Here is a 26,106-nt window from a genome sequence, read left to right as displayed (position 1 = left end):
AATGGTCCTAAGAATGCACAAATAGCAGTGTGCTCTAAATGAGGTATTTTTGCAGTTGAGGAAGGTTATATGTAATCATATGAGATTTTTTTGAAACTGTGAACTGTGGCAGAAGGCAAACAATCTTCAAAAACCAACAGAAAAGAAGGCGAAGCCTTATTTGTAGTTGTATAAATCCATTTTGTACCCTCAGGTGTTTATCCAATTTTAATTCGCTTCCTCTGCATCTCAGAAAGGTTTTATTGAACTTTGCAGGCTGAAGAGAAAGTTGAGCATTAAAATACAGAATTTTTTTGTTCTTTTTGTTTTGTTTTGTGTAAGGGCAAGGAAAGTAGACTAGAACTGTATAGATCAAGATTCTTCTAGCTTGGGAAGGCACAAATGGAGAGGCAGAATTTATTTAATGACAGAAAATCATAAGTTGTGCAATTGGCTGAGTAGGAAAGCTGAACAGACAACAGTGGTCAAAGTAAATGGTCATGACACTATCAGCTAATTTTATTATATAAAAGGAAATACTTTTTTACAGATGAAATCAAGTAGCAAGTGTTGTAATTCATTTTTGCAGCATTTGTAGGTTCAGAAATTAAGAGCACATTCATAATTATCATTAAACATGATGACACAGGCTCAGACTCATGAAACCTCAAAGCCAGCAATTGCTGGAACTCAGGAGAATATATATTTTTTAGAATCTTTGCTTAATCAATTGCTACAGCAGAAGATACGGAGCTCGACAGTGCCCTGTCCACTGCAGGTGTTATTACAGATAATAATGAACTTGGGAGTGCACAGTCCAGCAGAGCACCTGCTGGGGAATGGTGGAACTAATGATCTTCTGAATCATTTCAGGCATTTGGGGGAAATCTGCTGTCTTTGATTTCAGTTCCAGCAGCAGCTGAATAACATCTTTCCTCACTGCCTACATACTTTAAATGCACAGTCTCCAAATCCACCTCTTCCTTCTCAAGTTCAGCTTCATGGTAACATATAAAAAGTAATACAACAGTAATTAAGTGCCAAATGACAGCCACCCATTCATCCACTGACTGTCCAGGCTGGCTGAGATTGCTGAACTTCCTCATGATGTTCAGTCAGTCACTTATATCCTGTGCTTGGACTTGAATTGCTACATAAAACCACCCCACTACCACGCTCCAGAAGCAGCAAACCCAGTTGTTTTGTTTATTCCCAATATGACACTCTTTCCTTGCTTTTTTGTGGAACTCTGGGGATGGAGGAAATGCTCTTTGGTTTCCTCACTTCAATTTTTAGACAAGATGTCACTGTATTTTTTAATTTGCTCTGCCAGCCTTATACCGGCCTTGGGCTGTTTGGAGACACTTGGTTCTCATCATTCTTAGACTGGAGAATGTGGAGCACAACCTACTCTCAGAATTCTTAGTTCCTTACTCTTATGGGTGTCATTTCCTTCCAGGATAGTAGGTGAGAGTGGTTGCCTTTTTAAACACGTCATACTGACTGCATCAAATGGCAGCAGCTGGAAAAAGGATTCCACAACAGAAGAGTTTTATTGTGGAAGGAGAGTGTGGCAGTGCAGAAGCTTCCCTGTGTTCCTTTACCAAGATAGACAGCATTAAAGTGTTTCTTAATAAAACTGATAAACAGAAACATGATAATTCACAGCTTGATGCCAACTGAATCCAGCACATCAAGCTACAGTGCCACCTGAATCTCCATAGATGGCCATAAATACACTCTGAGCTTGTGGCAAATGTAAGGCTATAGGACTGAGCTTAACCTGAAATACTTACTTTATCTGATGGCTGTGTGCACACAGCTGTTGTGACTCATGTGAAGTTTGACTTGGCCATGTATTTAACTCATCCTCATAAAATGTTTTTCATGGTAAATAGGTTGCCCTAAAAGAGCAATTAGCTGCAGGTAGGAGTGCATGTGTGGCATTGCTTCAAAGGTGTCCCCTCACACGGGGAGGGCCAGCCCTGCATTCCTTCTCCCTTGCATGGCAATAAGTCTTTCCAAAGTCTAAATGTGGGTTTGTTCAGCTCTACCAGCATTTTTTCTTCCTTTCTGGGTTTCCTTCAAAGCCTTTTCATTCTCTCTTTTGCCCAACGTGATTTTTAATTTTATTTTTTTTATTTGTCTCTCTCCCAAAAAACCCTTTGTGAATCCAGGATGGGGCAGCAGGTTACAACTGAAATCAAAATCCTTGAAGATGAAGACATTTTAAAGAACAATAATACTCTCCTATAAGCACAGAGAATTGGCAATTGTTCTTAATATGAATATTCCATTTCAGCTTGCCACATTACATAACTAGATGATCCATTTTTTTTAATTCATCCATCTCACAGGCAGCAGTGTATGAGTGGTATTTCTTCATATGCTGGTAGTCTTGCTTTGTATTATGCTCTAAATGTTTGCCTTGGATTTTTTTCTTTTTCTAACAGCGAAACTGTTTTTTCTGGATTACATTTTGCTATTTTTAAATTGGCAGGTTGGCTGTTGCCAGATAGTAACTGTAAGGGCCAACATATTTTCCAGAAATAAGGGAGTTACCTCTCTTTCAATATAAGTTGGTTTGAGAAGGTGGCAACTGAAAAATTTAGTGTCTCTAATTGGAAAATGGAAATACTGGAATATTTTCATAACGAAATATTTTGTCCACATACTGTTGTAAATGCTTAGAATTTGCTCACAATGGGCTCACTAATGCCAACAATCAAGGGTATCTGTGTATCTCTTTTTAATATTTATTTATTTATTTTGCTTTTACTCTTCTTCATTTTGTGGTTAAGAGCCCTGAGAAGCATGGGAGAGGTCACTGAAAATGTGATTAAAAGCATTTGTGAAATCAGAGCAGAAACAGAAGGCTGAGGGAAATATCCAAACCCATTACAATTCCAGATATGAAGAACACAGTGGCAGAGATGCCCTGTTTTAGGCAGGATTTGTTGTATATAGGTTTGTTGCTGCAATGGGTTACACAAGCCTTCCAGAGGCAGTCAGGAACAGTGTAGGTGAGTTTTTAATGCTGCCCTTCCCTTTTTATGGCTCTGTCTTGCGAGACAGAGTATTGTGGTTTCCATTTAATCACTTTTGAAATAATTGTCCAATTACACAATAATATATTGCCAATCCTGCAGAGGTTTCACATGTTTCAAAAGAGACAAGGGAGTGGTGTTGAAGACACCTGCAATTGAGGACATTGGTGGAGAGGAGAGAAAAAGGAAAACACTTGAAGGGGTCAGTAGCAACTGCAGTGTTCAAGGTCCTCTCTTCAGCTGATACCTTGGGAGGTCTAAATGTCTCTCCTAAATAAGCAGCTTTGCCTCGAGGTCTGAGCTTTGATGAGATGAAATGTATTAATCACAAGTTTCTGTTCTGTATTTTCAGAAGAATGGCATCTCCAACGGAACTCTCTACAAAAAGACTTTTATTGAGCACTTTGAACAGGCACCAATGTATGTTGCAGTTTTTACTTTCGTGGGTTTTGCAGTGGGAACAATATTTGGCTACCTGCGAGATTTTATGAGAGCCTGGGGACTAGAAAAGCGTAACATTGCTGAAGAGAGACAACAACAAAAAGTATGTATGAAAAAGACGTTCTGTATCCACAGCTGAGTTTTCCCCTGCTTGCAAGTGATTTACAGCAACCTGTCCAAGTAACAAGGACCCATCTTTCATCTTGGAGAATATTGCATAGGGATGAGAGGAGTGACACACACTGCAGTAGCTTTATGCATGTGCACATTTATGCAATAATATATATAGGTAAAATCATGTTTTTTGCCCAGAGAGATGTTCCCCTTGTTCTAAGAGTGCCATAATACTCTCAGAAAAATAGAATTTCAGTGTATTAGGTTGACCCACAGAAAAAGGAGACTCAGAAATGCCTAATTGTTAAATATATCATCCTGCCAAGTGTCTTAAACCCCAATTTTGTCTTTGTCCTGTCTGGCTGCCTTCACAGCCACAGGCAGTGATTTCTGTAATTGCTGGCTCACGTTTACTGAACTACTGGTCACAGAGCACTCGGGAATCGTGTCCCAGCACACACTGAATGTAGCCTGAAATCTTGCCTGACTTAGAAATTTTTTCATCCCATATAGTTCTGAGTGAAACTTGCAGCTTACCAAATTTCTGCCTTCCAGTTTTGTTTAGAATTTTTGGTTGCTCCTCATTCTCTGAGCAGTTTGAGTGGTCATTTACAGTGACACCTGACACAGTGAAGGAAAAATGGAAATAGTGTTACTGTTCCTCTTGCAAATAAAATTCCTGAAATTGTTTCCTGGTTTATCTTTTCAAAGGTGTATGTTCAACTTAAGGAATGTAATTTTCGATTCACTTTCTGATTTGGCCATTTCTTGATTCCAGTTGTACCAGTTAAATTTGCTTTTTTGGGTTTTTTTAATTGTATCAAGTGTCCAACATGGATATATTGCTGTTTCATATAAAACTTTGTTAAGATTCCTTATGTTTTTAAAATTTAAGATCCAAGTAAAATCCATGAATAGAAATTGTCAACAAAACCAGTTGTCTAAACTGGCTGTTTGCATGTCCAGTCTAGGCCAGTAATACCCAGATCACTTACACTGAACTAGTGCTCATCTAATGTATCCAGAATTTCATCAAACTCTTTATCCTAGTTTTCCAATCTGCTCCACACATAGCAAAATGCACAATTTGAAGCAGTTGGTTTCTCCAAGTGAAAGAATCTTAAATTTTTCCATTTCCAACTTTCAAGGTATATATGGAGCGTTAAACCAACTTGTTAACAATTTTAAAAAATAATCAACCAACCAAAAAAAAAAACCACCAAAAGCCAAGAACGAACTCTACCCTCTAAAATATCCAATACTGTGTTTCAAAAGAATTAAAGTAAGATATTTGCTGTTTGGAGTTGTGTGTGACGTAGGATCATGTGGCTGTTATAGCTTTTTACTAATGAATCAGTTTTTGCTTGTTAATGGGAGTGACTTGGGTACAGAAACAGACATTTGCCCAGTAACATAACCCTGTGCATGTTTTCAAACCAGGATTTTGTGCCACTTTATCAAGATTTTGAGAACTTTTACACCCGAAACCTCTATTTGAGAATACGGGATAACTGGAATCGTCCAATTTGCAGTGTCCCTGGGCCACAGTTTGACCTCATGGAACGCGTTACAGATGATTACAACTGGACATTTAGGTGAGTCGTCTCACACTCTGCAGCTCTCAGCTTCCAAAGAATGCTCCTGATGCAGCTGTAAAGCACAGAAAGTTGTGAAGTCTAGTACACATCAATTTATTTCTTCCTGCAGTCAGTACCATGCTGGCAATCTGACCCTTTCCTTCTGGAATTATTTGGAAATGCAGAATGGATTTCCAACTCTGTCACAAAGGGGTTTGTTTGGCTGTGTCAGCACAAGTCAAACTGCTGGTGCTTCTTTTATAACAGACCTTTACTCAGGATATTACAACAAAATTTGTTGTATCCCTTGGTTAGGATTTAAATCATCCTTTCTTGCATTGCATGAGTGTGGCTTCTTGCTTTCACATCGAGTCGTTGGCAGTGGGTTTTAGGCAGATTACAGCTTGAAGATTTTGGAGTATTGCAACTGAATTAAATAGCTGTGGGATTTCACTGCATAGACAATGTGTAGGTTGGCTGTATTTCAGCTTATTGAAAATATATCATAGTGTTTCCCACAACACTTTCATCACATTTAATTTCTCTGTGTGTGTGTGAGAACACTGATGGCTTTGTGGAAGCCGTTGACAATTTGCTTGAAAAATTAGTGTCTGTAAGTTGTTCCTTAACTCAAGTCCTATGTTGGTTTGTTTGTTTAAATCCATAAAAGCAGCCTTTCACCTAATACCAGGATATTGCCACCTACAGCTTGGCTTATAGGAAACATTCTGGCCAAGAAGTAGCATTAAGTCAGGAAAAAAAGAAAGGCTGGAACAACTTCTGGGTTGTCAGTCTGAGGATTGTAAATTCCCAAATAGGAATTTGAAAGTGGAACAAAATTTGGTGGAAAAATTTTGGGGATTTTTTTTTTCTTTTCATTTGTTGCCGGAGGGAAAGTTGCACTATTGTTTAAAATTTGCTTTTATTCTAGGTTTACAGGAAGGACTATCAGGAATGTAATCAATATGGGTTCTTATAACTACCTCGGCTTTGCAGAAACAGATGTTAATGCTTTGAAAACTGTGACCATTGAGTTAGAAAAATATGGGACAGGAATCTGCAGTACCAGACAAGAAATGGGTGAGTAAACAGCTGGATGACTACCAAGATTCCTGTAATTATATGGGGTTTTTTTACAGATATCTTGAAGGAATTGGATACTTGTAGAATTTAAATCGTGTCAGCAATTACTTGTTTCACAATTAAAAAGGATGCTGTGTTTTATTTGTTATCACATGAGGGTTTTTTCAAAAGGAAAAATAATACTGATTTTGGGAAAAGCAGAACTCAGTGTGTCATGTAGTGGCCTGGCAGGTTAATGACAGAAGTAACAGGCTTATTTTTTTAAGAGAAGTAAAAACCACATTGAGACTTAAGAATTGTTCTAGGGCCAATCAGTTGCATCACAGATTTGTATCAGTTACCACACACAGAGGTTTCAGATTAGTAAAATGAGCTTTTACATATTTTGTTTTTTAATCCCATGCTCTAAGAACATATTGAAATGTTCTATGAGACATTACTGGCACAAAATTGAAATTTCTAATGTGCCTTTAAGGAATAAATTCAGGAAGGCTCCACCTGATTTTTTTTTGTTCATATGTCCTTTATGATTTGTCTGCCTTGTTGGTTTGTGGGCTGCATGTAAGTGTTACCTTCAACTTTATATTTTTACACAAAGCCATGCATTCCTAATGGTGCAACCGGCTTACATTGCAGAGAAAACAATTTCAAGCCATAGAAATGCAACAGGAGTTTTCTTTTCAGACTTCATCTTTCTTAGGAGTTAATAAAAAAAAAGGTAGGCTTGTCAGAATGTAGAAGTCTGTAAAAATTTCATTTTGTATCTCACAAAGTCAACTCTGTTCATCCCAAAATCTCACAGAAATAACACTGTATTTAATTTGGGGGTTTTATTTAAAATCTCATTTCCAGATGAAATAACATGAACCTTGTCACCTGCTTCTTTATCTTGTCAACATGGTTTGATTTGCTAATAATCACTGTATCAGTGGCATCACTCAGAGAGGGTTTACAGATTGACCCCACTTCCCTTTTGTAGGTGACCCATCTGGTGACTGCACTATCTTATTTCACCTGAATTGCATGCCTGAAAGTGGTCACCATTTCTAGTCATCTAAGGTATTGAAGGAAGCTTTCTCTCTGTCTTTGGCTCTTGGATTTTGTCTAAGAACCTTTCAAGTTGTTTTCAGTATATCTAAAATTGTGGCTGATGTAGCTCATCCTTTATCTTTTGTAGAAATTTTTTATGGAAGACTCATGTAACCTTGACTTATTCTCAAACACCCCTTCCCCCCCCCATCAACTTATTATTCATAAAATTAAAATCTCATTAGCTAACTTCATCTAGTCTATTTTGAGAGCAGTGTGTAGAGATGTTTAGGATTTTCTCTTCATCAGAACTCCTGTGCTGTACTCAGAGTTGTGCTGATGATTGAGCAGGTTTTAGATTCACTCCAGTTGCTTTCTGTACTGCATCCAGACCAGTCACAGTGCAAGAATGGGCTGCAAATAAAGGACATCACCCAAGTCTTGTGAGTATCAGCCCTTTGGAAGTGAATTGCAGAGAGCAGCCTGGACATTCATCTATTGGAAAGGGAAGCGGAGTGGTAAGACCTGACTTGGCTGGTGCAGCTGAGCAGGCTCAGCACTTTGTCCTGGGCAAGGAACAGAGAGCTGGTGCTGTGTGCTCAGTGCGGGGAGAGGTTGTTCTCCAGGACAAGTCTGAGCTGTGGTTCCTCCACTGGCCCTGGCTCTGTTGGAGCCTGGCTGTCACCAGGATCTATATAAACAACCTAAGGAAAACAGCCTCTTATCCACAGTGTGGATACCCTTTCCCTGCCTTCAGCTCTGTTCTCACCACAGCCAAGCAGATTTGAAAAATTCTGAGTGAAATATGTAGACACATATACATTCAGGAGAGGTAGGGAAGGGTCTGCATTAAACTATCTGTTTAAACTATCATTTGTCATCTTCATCTTGGATAAATAGAACAGAATGAGTTTGTTTCTGGAAAGATCACATTTCAGAACTTTTTTTGTTAACTGTGTGGCTGAACTTAAGTGGTTTTGAAGTAAAAATGCAGTGAGCTGAAGGAGCCAAGGCTGTAAATTGCCTGTGGGGTCCTAATCCAAGAGAGCACTTGAACATATTTATATTTTCAAGCTAATTGACTTTGAAAGTACTGTTCTGCTTGTGTGCATTTAAGTGTCTGGCATGTCTGAGTTTTACCAGCATCTCTCTGAAAGCAGTGATAGCTCTCTCTCTCTCTCTCTGAGAATGATCATTCCACTACTTTCAGAAGATTTCACAGAGAGGGGAAAAGGAAGAGGACAAAAATAAAAGTAATTTGAGTGATGTTTCAAAGAATACGTGACGGTATAACTGTCCTGTGTGCATTTCTGTCTAACTCTTCCGCCTGTAACTGTGCAGGCTGTGGGGTGGGTGTGCAGTGCTGTCCTGTAAGGATGTTGTTGCAGGTAGTTTGCTCTCAGAATAAGTTGATGTGGACCTTTTATCATGATTAAAACTGATAAAAACAGTGGCTGACCTTAGATTTGTCCTCTCTAAAAAGATTGAAGGCTTTTTGCTCCATCTTTAATTCCATGCTCTTCTTAAATTCTAATAGCAATAAATCACTTTCTTACTATAGTGGTACCTTTGAGACACATTCTTGAGGCTTTTGTGGGACTTTCAATGTGAAAGAAAAAATATTTTCCTTTTTTAGGACCAAGGTAGCTATCATCCCTTAGGAGCAAGATCTTGGAGTTATAAGTAGGAGTTCTGTGAAGGCATCAGCTTATTGTTCAGTGGTCAGAAAGCAAATAAAACACTAGGAATTATTAGGAGGTGAATAGAAAGCCAACCATAGAGCCTTAACATGCTACTGCATAAAGCTACCATGTGGTTGTTTTGGGTACTCTGCAGTTCTGGTCAACAATGTTTAGCAGGACTGGAAAGTGTAAGAGAAGGGCAAGGATGATCAAAGGCCTCAAACAGCTCCTGGATGAAGAACTGCTGAGCTTGCTGTCTTCAGCTGTCAGAAGTGCCTGTCATCTGGCTCAAAAAGGGCCTAAAGGGAGAAATTATAGAAATCAAAGTCATGTGTGGTGTGGAAGAGGGGTCAGGGTTCACTGTTCATCTTCCATCCTAGACCTACAGGGCATTGTGTGAAGCTGGCAGAGGGTTTTCACCTCCGTACTGGAGGCAGCTCTGCACACTGGGGGGAGGCAGAGCCGGGAACTCATTGCAGAGGAGGCTGCAGGTGCGAGAGCTCTGCTCTCCATTCATTCCAAGGGTCACTGGCCACATGCAGAGCTGAGACCATTGAGAGTAACTACAAAAGCACAAACTGTTCTCTGATTCAGGGTGTCCTTACTCTGCAGTTAGTCAGACACTGGGATGCTGCTGTGTGTGTTTGTCCTGCCTCCATTCAGCCCCGGACAGCAGCACAAGACCACTGTCAGATGAAGAATTGTCAGCAAAAGAGACTTTTTTGTGCTGTGGTACATTTAGTACTAGTTGTTCAGCATCATTTACTGTAATTAGCTGCATAATATTAATTTTATTATTACTTACATGCCTGTGGCCATTGCTGCACAATCATTAATAGTGAAGCTGTTGACTGACAAATCTTCATACAAATTTGACTTGACCTGGGAACACACATGTATTGCTGTGGAGCTGGGCAGTACTTACAACAAGGGCAGCATGTAAGGAACTAATGGAGCAGTAACCTGGCTGTTTTCAATGTTCTGAGGACACTAAGATTAAAAAGATTTCATAGGAAGAGACTTAAATCAACCAGAGAGAGATGCACATCTGCTTGGGGCTTGTCTTCTACGAGCAGTAGCTTGGGTGAATGTGTGAAAGTGGTTGTTTGCAGAAGGCAAAACCCAGTGATGATGTTGTCTGCTTAAAGGGAAAGGCTTTGCAGTTCTGTGGGGTACATGGGATGAGAGCAGTCCCTGAAGGATCTTGGCAGCAAAATTTTAAGCAAAAATAAGATTGTTCAGAAAATTTCAGAGCAGTTGGAGATGTAGGATGAAGATCTCTTGGTGAGAGGGGCAGGCTGGGAGGAAAGAGAGGACCATTCACCTGTAATGGTAAGAGCATTCTGAGCACATCTGAAAATGGTGAGGTTAAATTTATCAAAGCCAGAGGAGAAGATACTGCGTTAAGTGTGTGAGATGCCATGGGAGGATACAGAGAGAGATCTGGCAAAACTGGCCATGAGTGTTACTTACATTAAAACAGCTTTTGTCAGCAGTGATCTCTCCTGTAGGTGCAGAAAAGGTAAAGCTTTTTTATTTCTTTGGCTAGTTCATTATATATCAAGAAACTAATTAGGACATGAGAAAACGGGAAGTTTTGTTTTTCGGGAATAGACATTGTATCTGAGACAATAATTATTAAATGTTGAAGGATTTAAGTAACCATCCAGTACCTAAAGGTGACTACAAGAGAGCTGGAGAGGGACATTTTAGAAGGGTATGGAGTCATAGGACAAAGGGGAATGTCTTTAAATTGTCAGAGGGCAAGTTTAGATAAATGCTAGGAAGAAATTCTTCCCTGTGAGGGTGGTGAGGCCCTGGCACAGGTTGCCCAGAGAAGCTGTGACTGCCCCATCCCTGGAAGTGTCCAAGGCCAGGTTGGATGGGGCTGGGAGCAACCTGGGAGAGTGGGAGGTGTCCCTGCCCATGGCAGAATGGTTGGAACTAGGTGGTATTTAAGGTCCCTTCCAACCCAAACCATTCTATGATTCATTCCATAAGTAACTGGACAGCAACTCGTCAATTAACTGGAGTGTTTGGAATATTAGGGTATTTATTGTAAACTACCCTCAGAAAATCTCTATGTTTTATGTACTTTAATCTTCCTCTCAAAAGTGTTATTTTTTAGCTTAATAAAATTGCCAGCAAATAGGCATCTAAATAAATTTGAAATAGCATGTATTCCCTCTAGACAGTGGAAAAAAAACCGAAAGAATGGCAACTTGAATGTGAAGTCCTTTTTTTCATTCAAATCAATGTATTTTAATGGCTGGAGTGGGAGTTGGCCACTGTTAGAGGCAAACTCACAAGCCTTTTGTCTGAGCCCATCCTCTCACTCTGTGTGTGTAGTCAGCCTTTTCTAAGCAACATAACTGAAAATTATTGAGAAACAGGCAAATTAGTCTCCTGGTTGCTGCTTGCAGATGAGAATAAAATCAGTAAAGATCCAATTCTTTTAAGATAAGGCAGATTATCATGCCCTGAACCCTCCTGGGCTTAGCAGCAGGCTGGTGACAGGGCTGTCACATGGACAGCTGGTAGTTCCAATGCTCCTTTTATCCGAGTCCCCATTATTCCTCATGGAGATGATCTACGTGAGTAACTGGAGCAAATGTATCATTAGTGCCACTTAAGCAGCCAAGCAGGATTCCTGCCTTTTGAAATCCTTCTCCTGTGATTATGCCTTGGACCAAAAGACAAGATGGAGCCTGCACAGAACACTTGCAGGGTGATTCACTCTGGAGGGCATGGTTAGGAGATTACCCTTTAACACCCAACGTGCACTCAGCTGTAGGGCTTTTTTTGCTTGTTTGAGGATTTTTTTATGTTTGATTGTGATCTGATTTCTAAAAAGCAGATCTGAAAATCCATGCCAACGTTTAAACTACAAAAGTAGCTCCATCCCCTTCGCTTTCTTCTGTTGAGTTTTCAGGCCTAATAGGAATTTCTACCAGCATTTCAAGAAGGTGAAAGTAGTTATTTGACCATTCTTTGTTTTATACCACTTCAGAGCTTCAATGAGGGCCAGCTTGTTTTAAACTCAATGCTGTAAAAACATGAATAAATGGTCCATTTTTCAGTTAAGAGATAAAAAACTCAAGTTCCTATTATTTTACAGTTTCCAAGTAGGAGCTTAAGGAGAAATACTGGCACATAAATAAGAATTAGTGTCTATGTGTTTGTGTGTATATATATATATTTCATAACTGCTTTCTGGTGGGATATGGTATGAATTAGGAAACAGTTTGTGAGAGGAGTTTTCTTTTGTCATTTCCTATGGCATCATTTCCCTTTTTGTGCCTACCCTTTCATAAATAACTAATCCAACTTACGATCAAAGGGTCAGGTTTGTTCCTGGTATCTCACCATTGCAAAGTATACTTTGCAAAGCAAGATTAAGCTCTGCATAGTCCATCTGCCGGCAGGTGGAACTGAAGGCATCTGGGATAACTAAGGGTTGTGTGACCTGTTTAAAACCTCAAATATCTCCTATATCTGATGTTATTGATGCACATGCAAATATTTAGATACATAAGATACTGCCATTCAGTTTAAGAGGCTAGACTTAAACTGGTTTATTAACCTTGTGTTTTTCTAAGGGGAAAAAAGAAACAAAACCAGAAGATCTAAATTAAACTGGAACTTTTGTTAAAATGAATCTACTTTTTTTTCTGAGAATCAGTAAATTACACAGGTGCATCATTAGATCTCTGACACCCACAGCATCTTTATGGCATGAAAGCCCTGCCAGCTGGTGGCAATGTTAAGAAAACTTGAGCATTTCCTTTCTGTCAAATGATTCCTCAAAACCCCACCTATTCTGGGGCTGTTTTATACACATGCAGTGTTAAATGAGGCCTCTACATAACACTGCAGTGTGGTTCTCTCCCTCTCTTGCCAGTATGTCTCACTCTACAAGTTCAGGCTTTGCCCTGGTGGTGGGCTCTGCAGGACAGTGATACCACCTGCAACATCCACTCTGCTGGCATGGTGGAAGTAACATCTTCTGTTTCTTCATCCTTCTATTAATAGCTCATCCAGTCTTGCTTTTGTAAAAGCATGTATGTGTTTCAGTAATACTATTTTTTCATCTCTGATGAATATCTCAGCAGGCTGAGTTTGTGTCCTTATGTTTCAAATGTGACAAGGAAGTTGGAGTGTTTTGTTCTGTTCCCCACCCTCTTAAGGATGGTTCTGACAGACCTTCATTTTCATGGCATAATGGCTCTTATTCACCTTGGTGAGTCACACCAGGGATGCAAAGGATTCCCAGCTGTTATTTTTTCTCTCAATGACTTGCTGCTTGTATCAGTTGACTCCTCCAGCTTTTGTTTGGCTTGAGGCAAGCAGGTGTTTTCCTGTCTTCTTTGGGTTTCAGAATTCCAAGCGTAAAATTCCATGACAGGATCCTGTTGGCAGTTTAACCAGTCCATGTCATTAGTGCATAAGAACCTGAAAGACTGTTGGGCAGAGTAACCAGCAGCATAAACCACCTTGTCCAAGCTGAGAGTGTCAAAGCTCAGTAATGACTGTGGATCATGGGAAGTGCATTTTCAAGCTTTATCTGCCTGTTAGGCTGACAGGGACTTTGAGCCCAAGAGTTTGGGTAAGCCTATGAGAAAGCCTGACAAAACACAGTGTATTTCATGTTCCCTGTCACCAGAGTGCAGTGACAAGTTAATGGAGGGAACTGGGTCATCAGATTTTGAAAAGGAGGGGATTTGCTTTGAGAAGAGAAGTGTGGGAATCTGTGGAGGTGGCTACCATTGTGAAAGTCCACTTTTGATAAGATCTTCGATCGTAATGCCTCTCCAGTCTCGGGTCACAGTAACTCCTGCTGTACTGTATTGCATGCAGCTGTTCAGCAGGGAGGAATCACTTTCAAATTATTTCATTTTGTCTCTTAAAGGTCCAGGTAGCTTTCTCTTTTTTCTTTGTCTTAAATCTTTCTCAGTAAGTTGGTGTACATTATTTAGTTGTATCCTTATTTGTTGGGTCAAACCAAGCTGTAGTCAGCATAAAAATCAAAATAGATGGGGGAAATTCTAATGTCTGTGTATAGGGCAAGTGTAGACGGTATCTCTTTATACAGTGTATTAATAAAAATGTATCTAGTGTATCGCTTTTCATTCACAGAATCACAGATATTCATCAGATCACAGTGTTGGTCTTGAATGTAGCACAATACAAGACGTGTTAAGGGCCATGATAACCTGACTTGACACCTCCAAGGTCGTATTTAAGGAAGAGCAGTGTAATTACTGCCTTTCTTGTGTAGCTTGAGATGCCGATGTTGTTTCAGCTTGTGCCAGTTCCTTTGAATCAAATTTGCATCTGGTCTGGTAGTGCTGTTTATGCTTGTTGGGGGGGTTGCTGTGACCAGCTGGGAATGCCAGTGGACAAACCTCATCCCAGCAGAGCATGCCTGAACCCTTGTTTCCTCCAGTGGAGAGAAGTGATTGATAAATAACTGATGCCATTTATAGTGTCCAAGGACTGACCCATTCTGGAGATGTCTTCTGATATGATTAAATAAATGCATAATTTATTCAATAAAACCCCAATTAATTTAACCTTGACAAAATGGAAGCTGATATGCTTTATCATCTCTACTCAGTGGATACTCAGTGGATCTACTCAGTGGGAGGTTCAGCTGTCCTGAACCTCCCACTGCCAGTACTGGTGTGTATTGTATTGCTTCTGCAAGACCTCACCTACCACCTCCAATTTGGCCACAATAATTAATGTCATTCAAACCCAAGGCTCATTTTGTAAATCCCCGTCACTCAGGATTTTATTTTGCAAAGTGATTCCAATTTTTATTCCAGGATTTGTAGGCAATGGCAATGTACTCTGTCATCTTCATTCACTCTTAGGATTAGTAAATAATAAGTAGGAATCAATCACTTGCAGAATGTCTCATTCTTCAGCATCAAAAAATCAATAAAAATAGGTCCAAAATGTGCTGTTCCTTTGTGGGTCATCTAATAGATGCTTTAAGAGAACACTCTGTATTGAGTCAGGCTTTTCTTGTTTGTCAAAACAGAAAACATATGATGCAACCCCAAAAAAGCAATTTAGCTCCACCCCAGTAGTGTCAGATTTACTCCTGGAAAAGTCAGGGATAATTTTGTCGTGCTTTAAAATGCTTGCCTTGCCAAGCACACACGGCCTGTTTCTCGTGCTTTCACAAACTTCCTTTTGTGTGCTGATATCCCTCAAGGGACAAAATAACATCTGCAGGGAACACTGGGGCAGCTGGTCAGGCTGCAGCTCTGAGTTGTCAGTGAGTGCTGTGACCAGCCTGAAGACAAACTGGGCCCAGTTTGCAGAAATTACAGAACTAGCCACAGAAATACACTCTGAGACCTGCTGGGCTTACAAGTTGAGACATAGATTCTCACCCTCATTTCCAGGGAGCAACTCAGCTCACTGAGCAGTCTTGGCCACTACACTGTGGCTGTGTGTGGAGCCAGCGCCCATCCATGTGTGTCTCGGGATCTACAAATTCAAAATACAGCCATCCTCAAAGAGCTCCATGCTGAGTCAGTTCGCATCTACTGCAGCTTCTGCAGAGCCAAATTTTCTGTGCCACACTGCCAAACTCCTCGGAGCACAGGGACAACCCAGCCCCATGTCCATCCAGGGTGATACAAGGAGTGCAGAGACACTGTGGAAGCTCTACCAGAGTTGACTCAGGTCTGGCAGAACCCAGGCAGGTTCGGTGCAACATCAGCACTGCTGTTCTTTATTGCCATGTAAAGGTTTTTCCAGAAGCCACATGATCCTTACTCTTTGTCTCCTGCCTGGTGGAGATTTACCTGCCTGCATGATACATATTTTTCACATTCTATTTCCAAATGATTGTCATTCTTACTTCAGATATTTAATGAGAAAAATTAATGAAAACAGCACTGTAATCAGCTTAGTACTGTTGCTCAAACTTCTCCTGCCATTTATATTAGATTTTTTAATGAGCTCTTTTCCATGATGAAGGTAAGATCATCTTCCTGACTCATCATTCTTGTTCAGACACTCCAGCCAAGCTTCTGTGTTCCTCCATTCATCTCCCTTTGTCCATCACAGTGAACGCAGCTTTCTTGTTCCATCAACTGTAATTCACTTTGCCTATATTATTGTGACATCAGTTTGTGTGGTGCAAGTGAGGTAAGATATTCACTTGCCTGATTTTTGTCTTCTGTTCCCTGATTACAGCCTTACCCATAGGGGAAATGCTCTGTCAGAATCCACAGGCCACTTTCTTTGCTTCCCACAGATCATGCTGTAAGCGCAGCCAGGCACCCAAGGACTAGAGAGCAGGCAACAGAGATGATTTCCTTACTGTTCAAAGCTATTTGTTATCTCAGTCTCTTAACACCACTTTTTGTTTGTTGCCCTTTGTACTTTGTCATACTCCACTGTAAGCTGGGCAGGAAGGATCCTGCCTTGGTTGGATATTGGGAGCACCTTATTTGTTTGGAGACATCAGGAACTCACACTAGATAATGAATATGCTCTCTAGTGTTGCCTTATCATTTATGTTTGTTGTTGAGAGGAAGGAAGGAGGAGGCGTAGCATCAGTTATGGAAAGTGGAGTAACTTCCAAAGCAGAAAAATATGGAGAACACTTTTGTTTGTCTCTCCATGTAAAATCCTATTGAAGGACTTTGTACACGTATTTAGGCACTCAGTTAAAAATGGAAGAATCTTCTTGCCACCGTTTTGTGCTTTCACATCCAGAGAGAACTCAGGAATGCCTAAAAGGTTTGTCTCACACTTCCTAGAAAAAAGAGTTATTTTTGTCCTCATTGCAAGGGAGAGAAAAAGGCAAAAAATTAATCTTCAGGATAAACTATGTCAAAAGTTATGGGAAAAGGGAGCTTTTTTCCCCACAGCAGCTGCTTTGCTGCTTTGACAGCAGCAGTATTTATTAGCATTTGCCACAGCTGGTTTGCACCTTGGCTTTCTCTTGCATTATCCCACATGCACAGGACACAAATGGAAAACCTTTAGAACTTAATGTCACGTAGCTTAATGACACACTTCTGTCCTGTTCTTTTGTATGTTTTGTGCCTTAATAACTTTCACAGTTTAATGGGATTTAATATTCCCTGTGCTTTTTTTCTGCAGGCACCCTAGACAAACACATAGAACTAGAGAAACTTGTGGCCACGTTCCTTGGTGTGGAAGATGCCATGGTGTTTGGAATGGGCTTTGCAACTAACTCAATGAATATTCCAGCCCTTGTTGGAAAGGTGAGGACTTCCCAAAGGAACAATTGTTTATTAATTGCTTTAACTGCTGTTGCAGTATCCTGGGCACTCAGCGAGTGGGAAGGCTTGATCGAGGAACACAGCTTGGTATCAGGAATGTGTGAGTCATAAGGTGATGCCCTTGTGACCTTAAATACAGTCCTGCATCACTTTTGCTAGCACTGGGTGTTGATATCACACATAACATCTATTTAAGGATCAGTGATACGGCTGTTTAGCTCTTCTTAATGAAGTTGCTCCTCCCTAAAAAGTAAGCAAACGTTGCATCCCATGGCCAGGTGTTGTGGGATGAAGTATTTGCGCTGCTGCAGAGATATTGCCCAGCTGCCTGTGGTGAAAGGTGACTGCTAGGATAGATTTTACAACATTTTCAGAAAATAGAAAGCACAGTGCTCTGGCATTCCTGATGACCAGAGCTCCAGCCAGCCCTGCAAAGAAAGCTGGCAGCAAATGCAAGTCTAAAGTTGTGACCATATTACAGAATTTGGGTTCTTACTCGGTGCTGAAGGGACTTTATCTCTAATTTGGGGTACCTAAAACAAAGGCATGAATATCCACCATCCTATCAATCCTAACTCCAGACATCACAAGCAGATACACTGTGCTGGGAATTTAGTTCTTCCAACTGTGAAGTGTGGCATGAAAGTACAAAACATTATCCTTGGGGGAGATGGAGTGAATTCCCCTTGTGGTGTATGATCAAAACTTCTTCTGAAACACCAGCTTAGAGGTGAAGACACTTCTTCACTCACCCTCGAAGATGAATACAGTTTTGCAAGAGATTTCTAAAATACATGTGTACAAGTGTTGGGCAGGGAGAGCTTCAGCTGCCCAGAACATGAACTTCAGTCTGCAGTGGGACTGGAGAAGTTGTCCAGCACTTTCAAAGGGAATGGATACAGAGAAATAATGAAGGTAAATTTATGAAATTAAAGACTTCCATAAAAGCACAAGATGCTTGTCCCTTCCTTAGCTGTGTAATAATTTCCCTCACTTACCTGGCCTCATGTGGAGACCCAAGTCTCTGTCAGAATGTGGGATATTTAGATATAAGTGGAACAAATTAAAATTTTACTGTATGTATTATATATATATTTAACAATTCAATGCATATTATTATTATACAGTATTATTGTATATTACAGATATTGTTTAACTGCCAACTATTTGGGTGATTTTTTCCTGTGTTTACCTCTGTAATTAAGCCTAGCAGCTACATTTTCTTGTCAAGGTGCATATACACTTCCTATTAGTGCTGCACACCAGTCTCTAGGCAGACTGTGAATATCTCTGAACCCAGGCCTAATCCATGATTCCAAAATAAGTATTTATTTAATGTTGTGTTGCCCTTTGGGTAATGAAATCGCAGCACAAGATGTTTAATAGAAAGTAGAGCTAAATTAGGGTTCAGGCTTGAATTTCAACTGTGAGTCTTGGCTCCTGTTAATATAATAAACTTATTTCTCCTGCATTTCTGTTTTAGTTTCTAAAAGAAAATGAGTTTTCAACTGAGTTAATTATTAAAAAGTAAACTCCAGGTCAACTGTATATACATTTTCCAGAGAAGGACTCTGCCTAATCCTAAGCTTTATTCACATCTTAATGGAGGTGGGACTTAGTCTCTCCTGATCTCATTTCTGAAGTCCCAAATGTTCATGTCAGTTCATCTTTTTTTTTATTACTCCTCCTTACACTACTGTCATACATTTTATATATGGGGAGGCAGCTGCATTTTCCTTACAAGTCAAAAAAAAGGCTGTAGACAGCTGGCAGAGGAGGCAGCATCACAATTTTACTATACAGCAGTCAATCTTTAATAGGGTTATTTGCTGCTTTCCAGTTACAGGGAATGTTTGATCCCATGAACCACCTGAGATTCTAATGCCACAGTGTGTGCCTGCCTTTGCAGTGCAGCCTGGCACCTGCAGAAAAGCTGCAGAAAATCCGTTTCATGTTTAATATTTACAGTTTAATTGGTGCAGTTCTGTATCACAAAGGTGTGTTTGTGCAGGCACACACATGCACATGTGGCAGGAGCCTCCCAGTTCATGCAGGTACTTACTGTGCTCCTTCTCCACAGGGCTGCCTCATTCTCAGTGATGAGTTGAACCACACTTCTCTCGTTCTTGGGGCGAGGCTTTCAGGTGCCACTATTAGGATCTTCAAGCATAACAGTGAGTATTGAAGTTGGGAATATTTAGAGACAGTTGTTCATACCTCAAAGGCAAGAATGCTTTCTTTCAATGCTTACTTTGCTGTCACTTCCCAGGTAATACTTTTGCCCAGGCAGAAGGGTTAACTGTTAACTGTTATGAGTGATTTCTGATGAGAAAAATTAATAGTGCAATACTATAATTACTGTTGTGTATGTTTTGTGTCATCAGGTTCGACCTTAATTTCAAAATTCAATCTTAATCTCACTGCTGTCTTTTTGACATGCTAAATGACTGTGTGCTGTCATAAAGGTTTTATTGGTATTGTCATTATAGACCAAGCAGTAAAAACATGTTTACAAAAACATGCCTCTGTTTCCAGCAGGTTCATTGCAACCAGAGTTACATTAACATGGCATTACTTTGAAGAAGTTACTTGGAATTCCCAGGGATCTAATACCAAAGATGCAGATGATTGTATCAAGACCATCATCCCAAATTATCTTTGAAGCAGAATTTTAGTATAAAAATCACTTTGCAATCATATAATTATCTTCCCAAATACTCCTCCTTTTTAGCTTTTATTTAGTTAATGCTGCTGTGGTTACTGTCAGAGACAATGGGACTGTCATTGTCAACAAGAGCTTGCTCTTTTCCATTGTTCCCCATTGCAATTCCCCTTTCCATTCCCATTGCTGCCACCAGGCAGTGGTTGCAGTAGAGGTTCAGAAGCTGGAGAAGTGGTGTGGAATAAGATGAGAGATCTGATTATCTTTGTTAATAACTAATACAGTCCCTTTCCTTTATTAAGTGTTGTGTTCAGCCTCAAGGGGAGCAAAAATTAATTATGCATTTGCTGTAGAAGGCCTAAGGATGAGTTAGACTGAAAAGCATACTACAATTATAATGTAAGATATTGTTATAATTAATATCTATTCATAATTTGGGCAAGAAGCCATTTCTGAAGATCATTCAAGAATTAAAGATCATCTTAACACAAATGTTTTTACAGAAGTAATTATTCACAGATTAACCTGTAGCATACCCCAGCTGGGTTCACTTCCACAAATCTGGATGCACTAACCATGGTTGCTGTACCCATTTTGTGGGGTTTTTTCCTCAACTTGTCTCTAATTATTCAAAGTCTTATTCCATTCCAAATCAGGTTTACATCACATCTTGCAAAATGACCTCTCACTACCCAAACCCACATGTTCTCAGCCTCCCCACCCACCCCTGCTGCAGACATCCCAGCTGCTTGTGTCACTTCCCACAGCATTCCAAAGAACATTCCAGTCTGAGGGGTGAATTACTCTCAGCTGTGAGGACATCACCTGGAGCTGTCATCCTTGCTTTAGGGAACTTGGTCACTAACTGTCTCTCAGGATTTCATTGCCCTCCCCAGAATCTGATCCCTACCCAGCCTCTGCTTGTGCTTCTGAGAAATTAAAGCTGGTGCTCTTTTGAGTACCGTGTGAACCTAAAAATAACAGTGAGCTGTCCAAACAGCACCAATCCAGCACTGGGAAATGTAGGCAGTTCCTTTCAAGGTCTCAGCAAACCTCAGTGGAAGCCCACACAAGTTTCTTTGGAAAAACTCATTGGTTTCTAGATTAGAGATCTTATTTGCCAAAGACAATCTTGTGTGCCATTGCTGAGGCATCCCTTTAACTTATTTTAATAATGAAACTGTGGAAATTTTTGAAAATACTGTTTGGAGTTGGAGTTTTGTCATCACAGTTTTCTAGGCCTTCAGCCTGAGCCTAAGTTGCACTTAGAGAGCTCTTCACGTGAAGAAGCTTCACACATTTATGGTTTCTCTTGACCCAGTGTATCTCTGTGTAGTTCCATGGCTAGAAGGTTCTTTCTCTTAACATCTCCTTAATCATACCCATGAGTTCATATCACCAACAGCTTCTAAAATCACATGTGCAGAGATGTATGTATGTGCCTTTTGCTTTGGAGGATGTGGAAAGCAGTGGGAAGTGTAACCCAACAGGACTGCCTTTGTGGGATGCACAAAATGAAGCAGACAAACAACCTTGTTCTTTGTGGATCTGTCAGGGAGTAATATAATACAAATCAGTACAGCAGATTAAATAAGGATATACATAACAAAAACTTGCAGCTTGGGTTGGGAGGGTTCTTTGCAGTTAGGCACATGCTTGTTCTGTTAGATCAGAGCTTAGTGGTTTATGCTTCCAGATTAATTTCTTGCTAATGTGTGGACACACAGCATATAGACAGGCATGCCCAGATTGTCAGAGTGTGTTGGTGCTGTCACTGTCATGCTCATGAACAGGGGAATGGAGCCATTCTCCATGTCCCACCACTGCTGTGAAAGCAAAGCTCCTTGTGCTGTGAACAGAAACCTTTGCACCTTGAGTTACCCCTTTCAGATTTCCAATAAGCATGAATTTCAGCATCGGGAGTAACATGCTTTATATTACTTTTGAAAACCCTCCCCTGTGTTCTAGTTGAAAAAGACAATACCCTCTGCCTCTTTTTTCCAAGGACAGTGGGTTGATGGGTGTCATTTCAGGTACAAAAACTAATGACCTTTTAAAGAATTTGGCCCTGGGCATCAGCTGGGGAATGTTGCTGTGTCAAAGGCATGGCAAGGGCCCTCTAAAGAGCACTTGGAACTTTCTCCAGCAAGGTGCAGAAACACACACACTCTCCCTCCCTCTGTTTGACCCAGTATTATCTTCCCCACTAAAGACCAAGGAAGAGATGCCAGTCAGCACCACCACTCATGCCAGAGCTATGCTTTCTGTGCAGGAGCATCCAGACAAACTCAAATGAGGCAGCAGATTTGGAAGTTCCCTTTTTTATTTTAGAATGCCACTTGGGGAACCAGCCTTGATTGCATGCTGCTGGTTGCTTACATCAGGCTCTTGAAATGCTGTGTAATACCCTTGGTAAAAGTGCCTGGAACATATTTACTTTGGCTCCCCCTTGGTTGTGTAGGTGTGGAGGAGACACGGGGAGAAGGGTGAGGTGTGACTGTTTGCTGCAGTTATTATACGTGGTTATCAACACGAGGAGGAATAATTATGTAACAATTTAGTGAAGCAATGGTATATTTTCTGAACTAGCTGCTTTTTGAATATTATAAAAAAACCCTGCAGAGGTGTGTGCTAGTAACCTCCCTTTCTAAGAAGCTTGCAGCTCTCTCTCCTTTCCTGCCTGCTATGGAAAAACTATTTTTCAAAGAAAAATTATTGGAAACTTTGTTCTATGATAAAAATATTTCATGGAAAAGAGAGTAAAATCTACCATTTTAAACTTACTACTGAAGCACCTTCATCTTTCAAAGGCTGTGCTACAGCTAATTCTGTAAAACTGTGTTATTTTATTTCAAAACATATCATCTGTAATACTGGATTGATTTTTCATCTTTCAAAAGTAAATAATTATGCTTTTATTATAAATAAATATTTAATTAGTAAGACAAGAAATAATCTCTACCTATCACCTTAATTACATATGATGTAATTCTTATTCTTGCAGAAGGTAATGAAATTCTATTTCAGCAAGTGGGTAGCTGTCTTAGACATTATACTTTTTCATTAAAAAATCTGAATAGTTTTTCTAGAACAGACAAAATTTTTAGACGTTTATGCTTGTCCTGAGTAAAACAAAATAAATGTATCCAGATGTCTCTCCATTTTGACAAAAACATTGCACAGGTGTATGAGAAGGTTTTCAAGCCTTAAGGTGAATAATGGAACAAAAATGTGCCGTGGACCTATAGGTCTGTTTGTATTTGGACACAGGAATGTGCTCTGCATCCTGCCTGCCAGTGAACAATCCCTTCCTTGTAAACAGACAGGAATTTACAGGTCTGGGCTGAGAGAAAAGCACAGGCACACACCTACAGACCATCTGTGTGAGAGAGATTTAAGAGAATATTCCATTGTAGCCCCATAACTAAAAGCCCCTGGACAGGGCATTCCCTCCCTCTGGGCTCTCATTAGCACTGCCTCTAGTTTTCACCTTGCCAAGGTTATTGCCAGTGTGGCACAGTGGTTTGGGCCTTTTAGGGGCTTTTTCTGGTGCAGGGAGCCCCTACTCCAAGGCATTGCTCCAGGGGATTTAAATTTTTTTTTTTTTTGGGGGGGGGGAATCTCAGCACTCCTCAATGTATGTAGTAGTGTTTTAGTGGACTGCAATCACTCTGACCTGCCCATAAACCATCTGCCTTTTGTCTCTCCCTGCTGGGATATTAATTCAAGCTACCATTTCACAGGCAGTGATTTTTTTAGGAAGCCAGGAAAGGGTTGTATCCCTACACCAGGAATGCTGCCAGCAACATGATCCAACAACCAGTATGCAGTGGGAGAAGGTGGGAGGCTGAAACATCTCCCCACCTCTGTGGCAGCAGCAGCCTGGCCTTGGTTAGTTTTTGTGCCAGAAGGTGTGTCTGATGTTATCCCCACCAGCCCTGGGCTCCAGGGTGTCTCTCCCACCTTCTCCAAGTGACGGGCATGGGGGTCCTGCAGCTACATGGATGTTTTTATTTCCTGTCTCAGGGAGAGGTCGACTTACCACCTGCTTTATTTTAGTTTCTAAGACAATCTTTTAAGAATACCATATATTTGAAAGCCCCCTTCTTCAGGACCTCTGACTTTTGTCTTGGTTAAATATTAGCCAAAATCCCTTGACCCTTCCAATGAAACCTGAAAAGCAAACCCAAATATTTAACCATTAATCATCCTGTGATTTTATCAAGGGGTTTCTGTTGCCACAACTCTGGGTCTTATATTGGTATCAGGAGTTCCTTCAGTGGACAGGTGAGGTTTTATGGACTAACTACGTCCAAGTGAGTTCTGTTCTTATCAGCCCATGTAAGAAGGCACCATACAAGGCTTAGGAATTGTTTGTTCTTCCTAATTCTACTACATTTTCCCCATGTAGCGTCAAGCAACTCAACTGCAGTCCTGTTTTCTGGTTTAGATTTCCAATGGCATGAACAGTCTGTGGGAAATGTTGTGACTGGGTACAGAAATCAGGCCATGTGGGAAAAAAAAATTCCAGTTCTCTTCATTGGAAGGGAACCTCAGTGAGCAATCAGAACAAGTGATCCTACAAGGAGGGCAGGCACAGCCAAGCTCCTTGGTTAGGTGAAAACCCAGCCTCTGATCTGGTGCTTGAATCCACATCTGAAATGGGAATTGGGGAAGGACATTCCTAGCTCCTCCTTACACACCTTTTCAGTGTTGTGAAAGTACTAAAGGGGTTTTTTGGTTCTCCCAGATCACAGGTGGTTGATGACAGAGGTGTGTCATGCAAGTGTGAGCTGTTCAGGTTTCCATACAAAATACAGTTTCCTGCTTTGGGCAACTTTTGTGAATTTATGTTAATCCAATGCTGGCATTTCTCAGTTTACTCAGTCAAATTATTGCTTTGGAGTTCAGATACAAGTGTCATGAGGACATCTGAAAGAGAAAACACAGTTACCTGGAGGAGTTGTAGTTAATACTGAAGGAACTTTTAGATGGCAGAAGGCCCTGAGTTTTCAGTGCAAATATATTCTCTTGCTTAAAGAAGGAAAGAAAGGGGGGGGGGGAGTGGAAAACTCTTAACTGCATGTCTTTAAGCAAGCAAGCAAATGAAATCAGAGGAAATAAAAGAGATAAATAAACATGTAAAAGTCAGCAAAAGATCTCTTTGGTTGCCAAACCCCAAGAGTTTGCAGTGGTTTAGTCCAGGACAATTCCTTAATTTATAATTTTTTTTCAAAAGTGTAAGCAGCCTTCAAATTTCAGAAGGGAGGGCAGGTTGTAGCCATTACAGAGCAGGATGAAATGCACATTACCCGCTGAGGCTTTGCCTTCCTTGGAGCCTCTGGCCACTATCAGAGACAAGATCATTGCAGCAAATAGGAGGACTGCAGCCTGATCCAGTCTGGCGTGTCTGTCTGTGCCTGTGACACACACACAGACGCTGCCACGGCAAGGAGGAGACTGGAATATCCTGCTCCTGCCACGCTGTGTCTTCAGCTGCCCTCTGATTTGGGAAAGCATGTCTGACTTGAGTGTGAACAGGGAGCCCTCCTGAGTGAGTGCCCCTTGCTTTCACATAGATCTCTATGTATTGAGGGGCAGGGAGGGCAATCTCAGGCTGTTACTGTGGCTTCAGGAATCAGCACTCCCACCACCGCACTCCAAATGAAGACATTCCTGTGTAGCCACAGGGTCTGCACAAATGAAATTTTGTGCATGAGAGTGCCAAACAAGAGAAACTGAAAATCAGGGTTACAAACACAAAGTGAAAGAGAACGTGACAAGAGTAGTAGCAGCCTGTTTATTTAATTAAACAGGATTCAGCTGACATAATGCAGGAGCTTTCCAGCCCACGCAGAGGATGGTGATGACATCCCCAGCATTGCAGTGCAGGGATGAGGGGTGGAGACACCGTGGCTCCCTGAGCTTGCCTGGGACAGGGCAGGGGCCCCTCCAGGAGCCCAGTGTCCCACCTGCACTGCAGGCAGCATGACACACTGCTGCCTGCCCAGGTCCAGACTCGCTTCAGCCCCTGGCACTTCGTGTTCTTGGTACTTTTGTTGAAGTAACTTTGAAAGATCCCGAACAGGAATTGTGCAAGTCCACTGATCCACTGACAGATCCACTGTCCCTTCTTAGGAAACTCTGTCCTTCATATCGAGACAATATGCCACAGGTAAAAGGTGGAAAGTGAGGCAAATATAGATTTGGTTGTGTTTT

General features: G+C 40.8%; 1 protein-coding gene across 3 annotated transcripts in view; it reads left to right on the top strand.

The window, feature by feature from the left end:
- SPTLC3 (serine palmitoyltransferase long chain base subunit 3) overlaps nt 1-26,106 on the top strand; it is a 79,792-nt gene that overhangs the window by 25,593 nt on the left and 28,093 nt on the right. For 2 of the 3 annotated variants that reach the window (XM_071582117.1, XM_071582118.1), the window contains exons 2-6: nt 3,382-3,570; nt 5,022-5,176; nt 6,090-6,238; nt 17,083-17,207; nt 19,306-19,399. In XM_071582117.1, the coding sequence (XP_071438218.1) occupies nt 3,382-3,570; nt 5,022-5,176; nt 6,090-6,238; nt 17,083-17,207; nt 19,306-19,399 (712 nt within the window). Of the gene's footprint in view, nt 1-3,378; nt 3,571-5,021; nt 5,177-6,089; nt 6,239-17,082; nt 17,208-19,305; nt 19,400-26,106 lie in introns of all 3 variants that reach the window. The other variant, XM_071582116.1, reaches the window with a different exon arrangement.

The sequence above is a fragment of the Pithys albifrons genome, chromosome 2, assembly GCF_047495875.1.
Source record: "Pithys albifrons albifrons isolate INPA30051 chromosome 2, PitAlb_v1, whole genome shotgun sequence".
In the NCBI taxonomy this organism is placed as follows: Eukaryota; Metazoa; Chordata; class Aves; order Passeriformes; family Thamnophilidae; genus Pithys; species Pithys albifrons.
The sequence above is the reverse complement of the archived record's forward strand: the minus strand, read 5'-3'. Positions and strand labels throughout refer to the sequence as shown.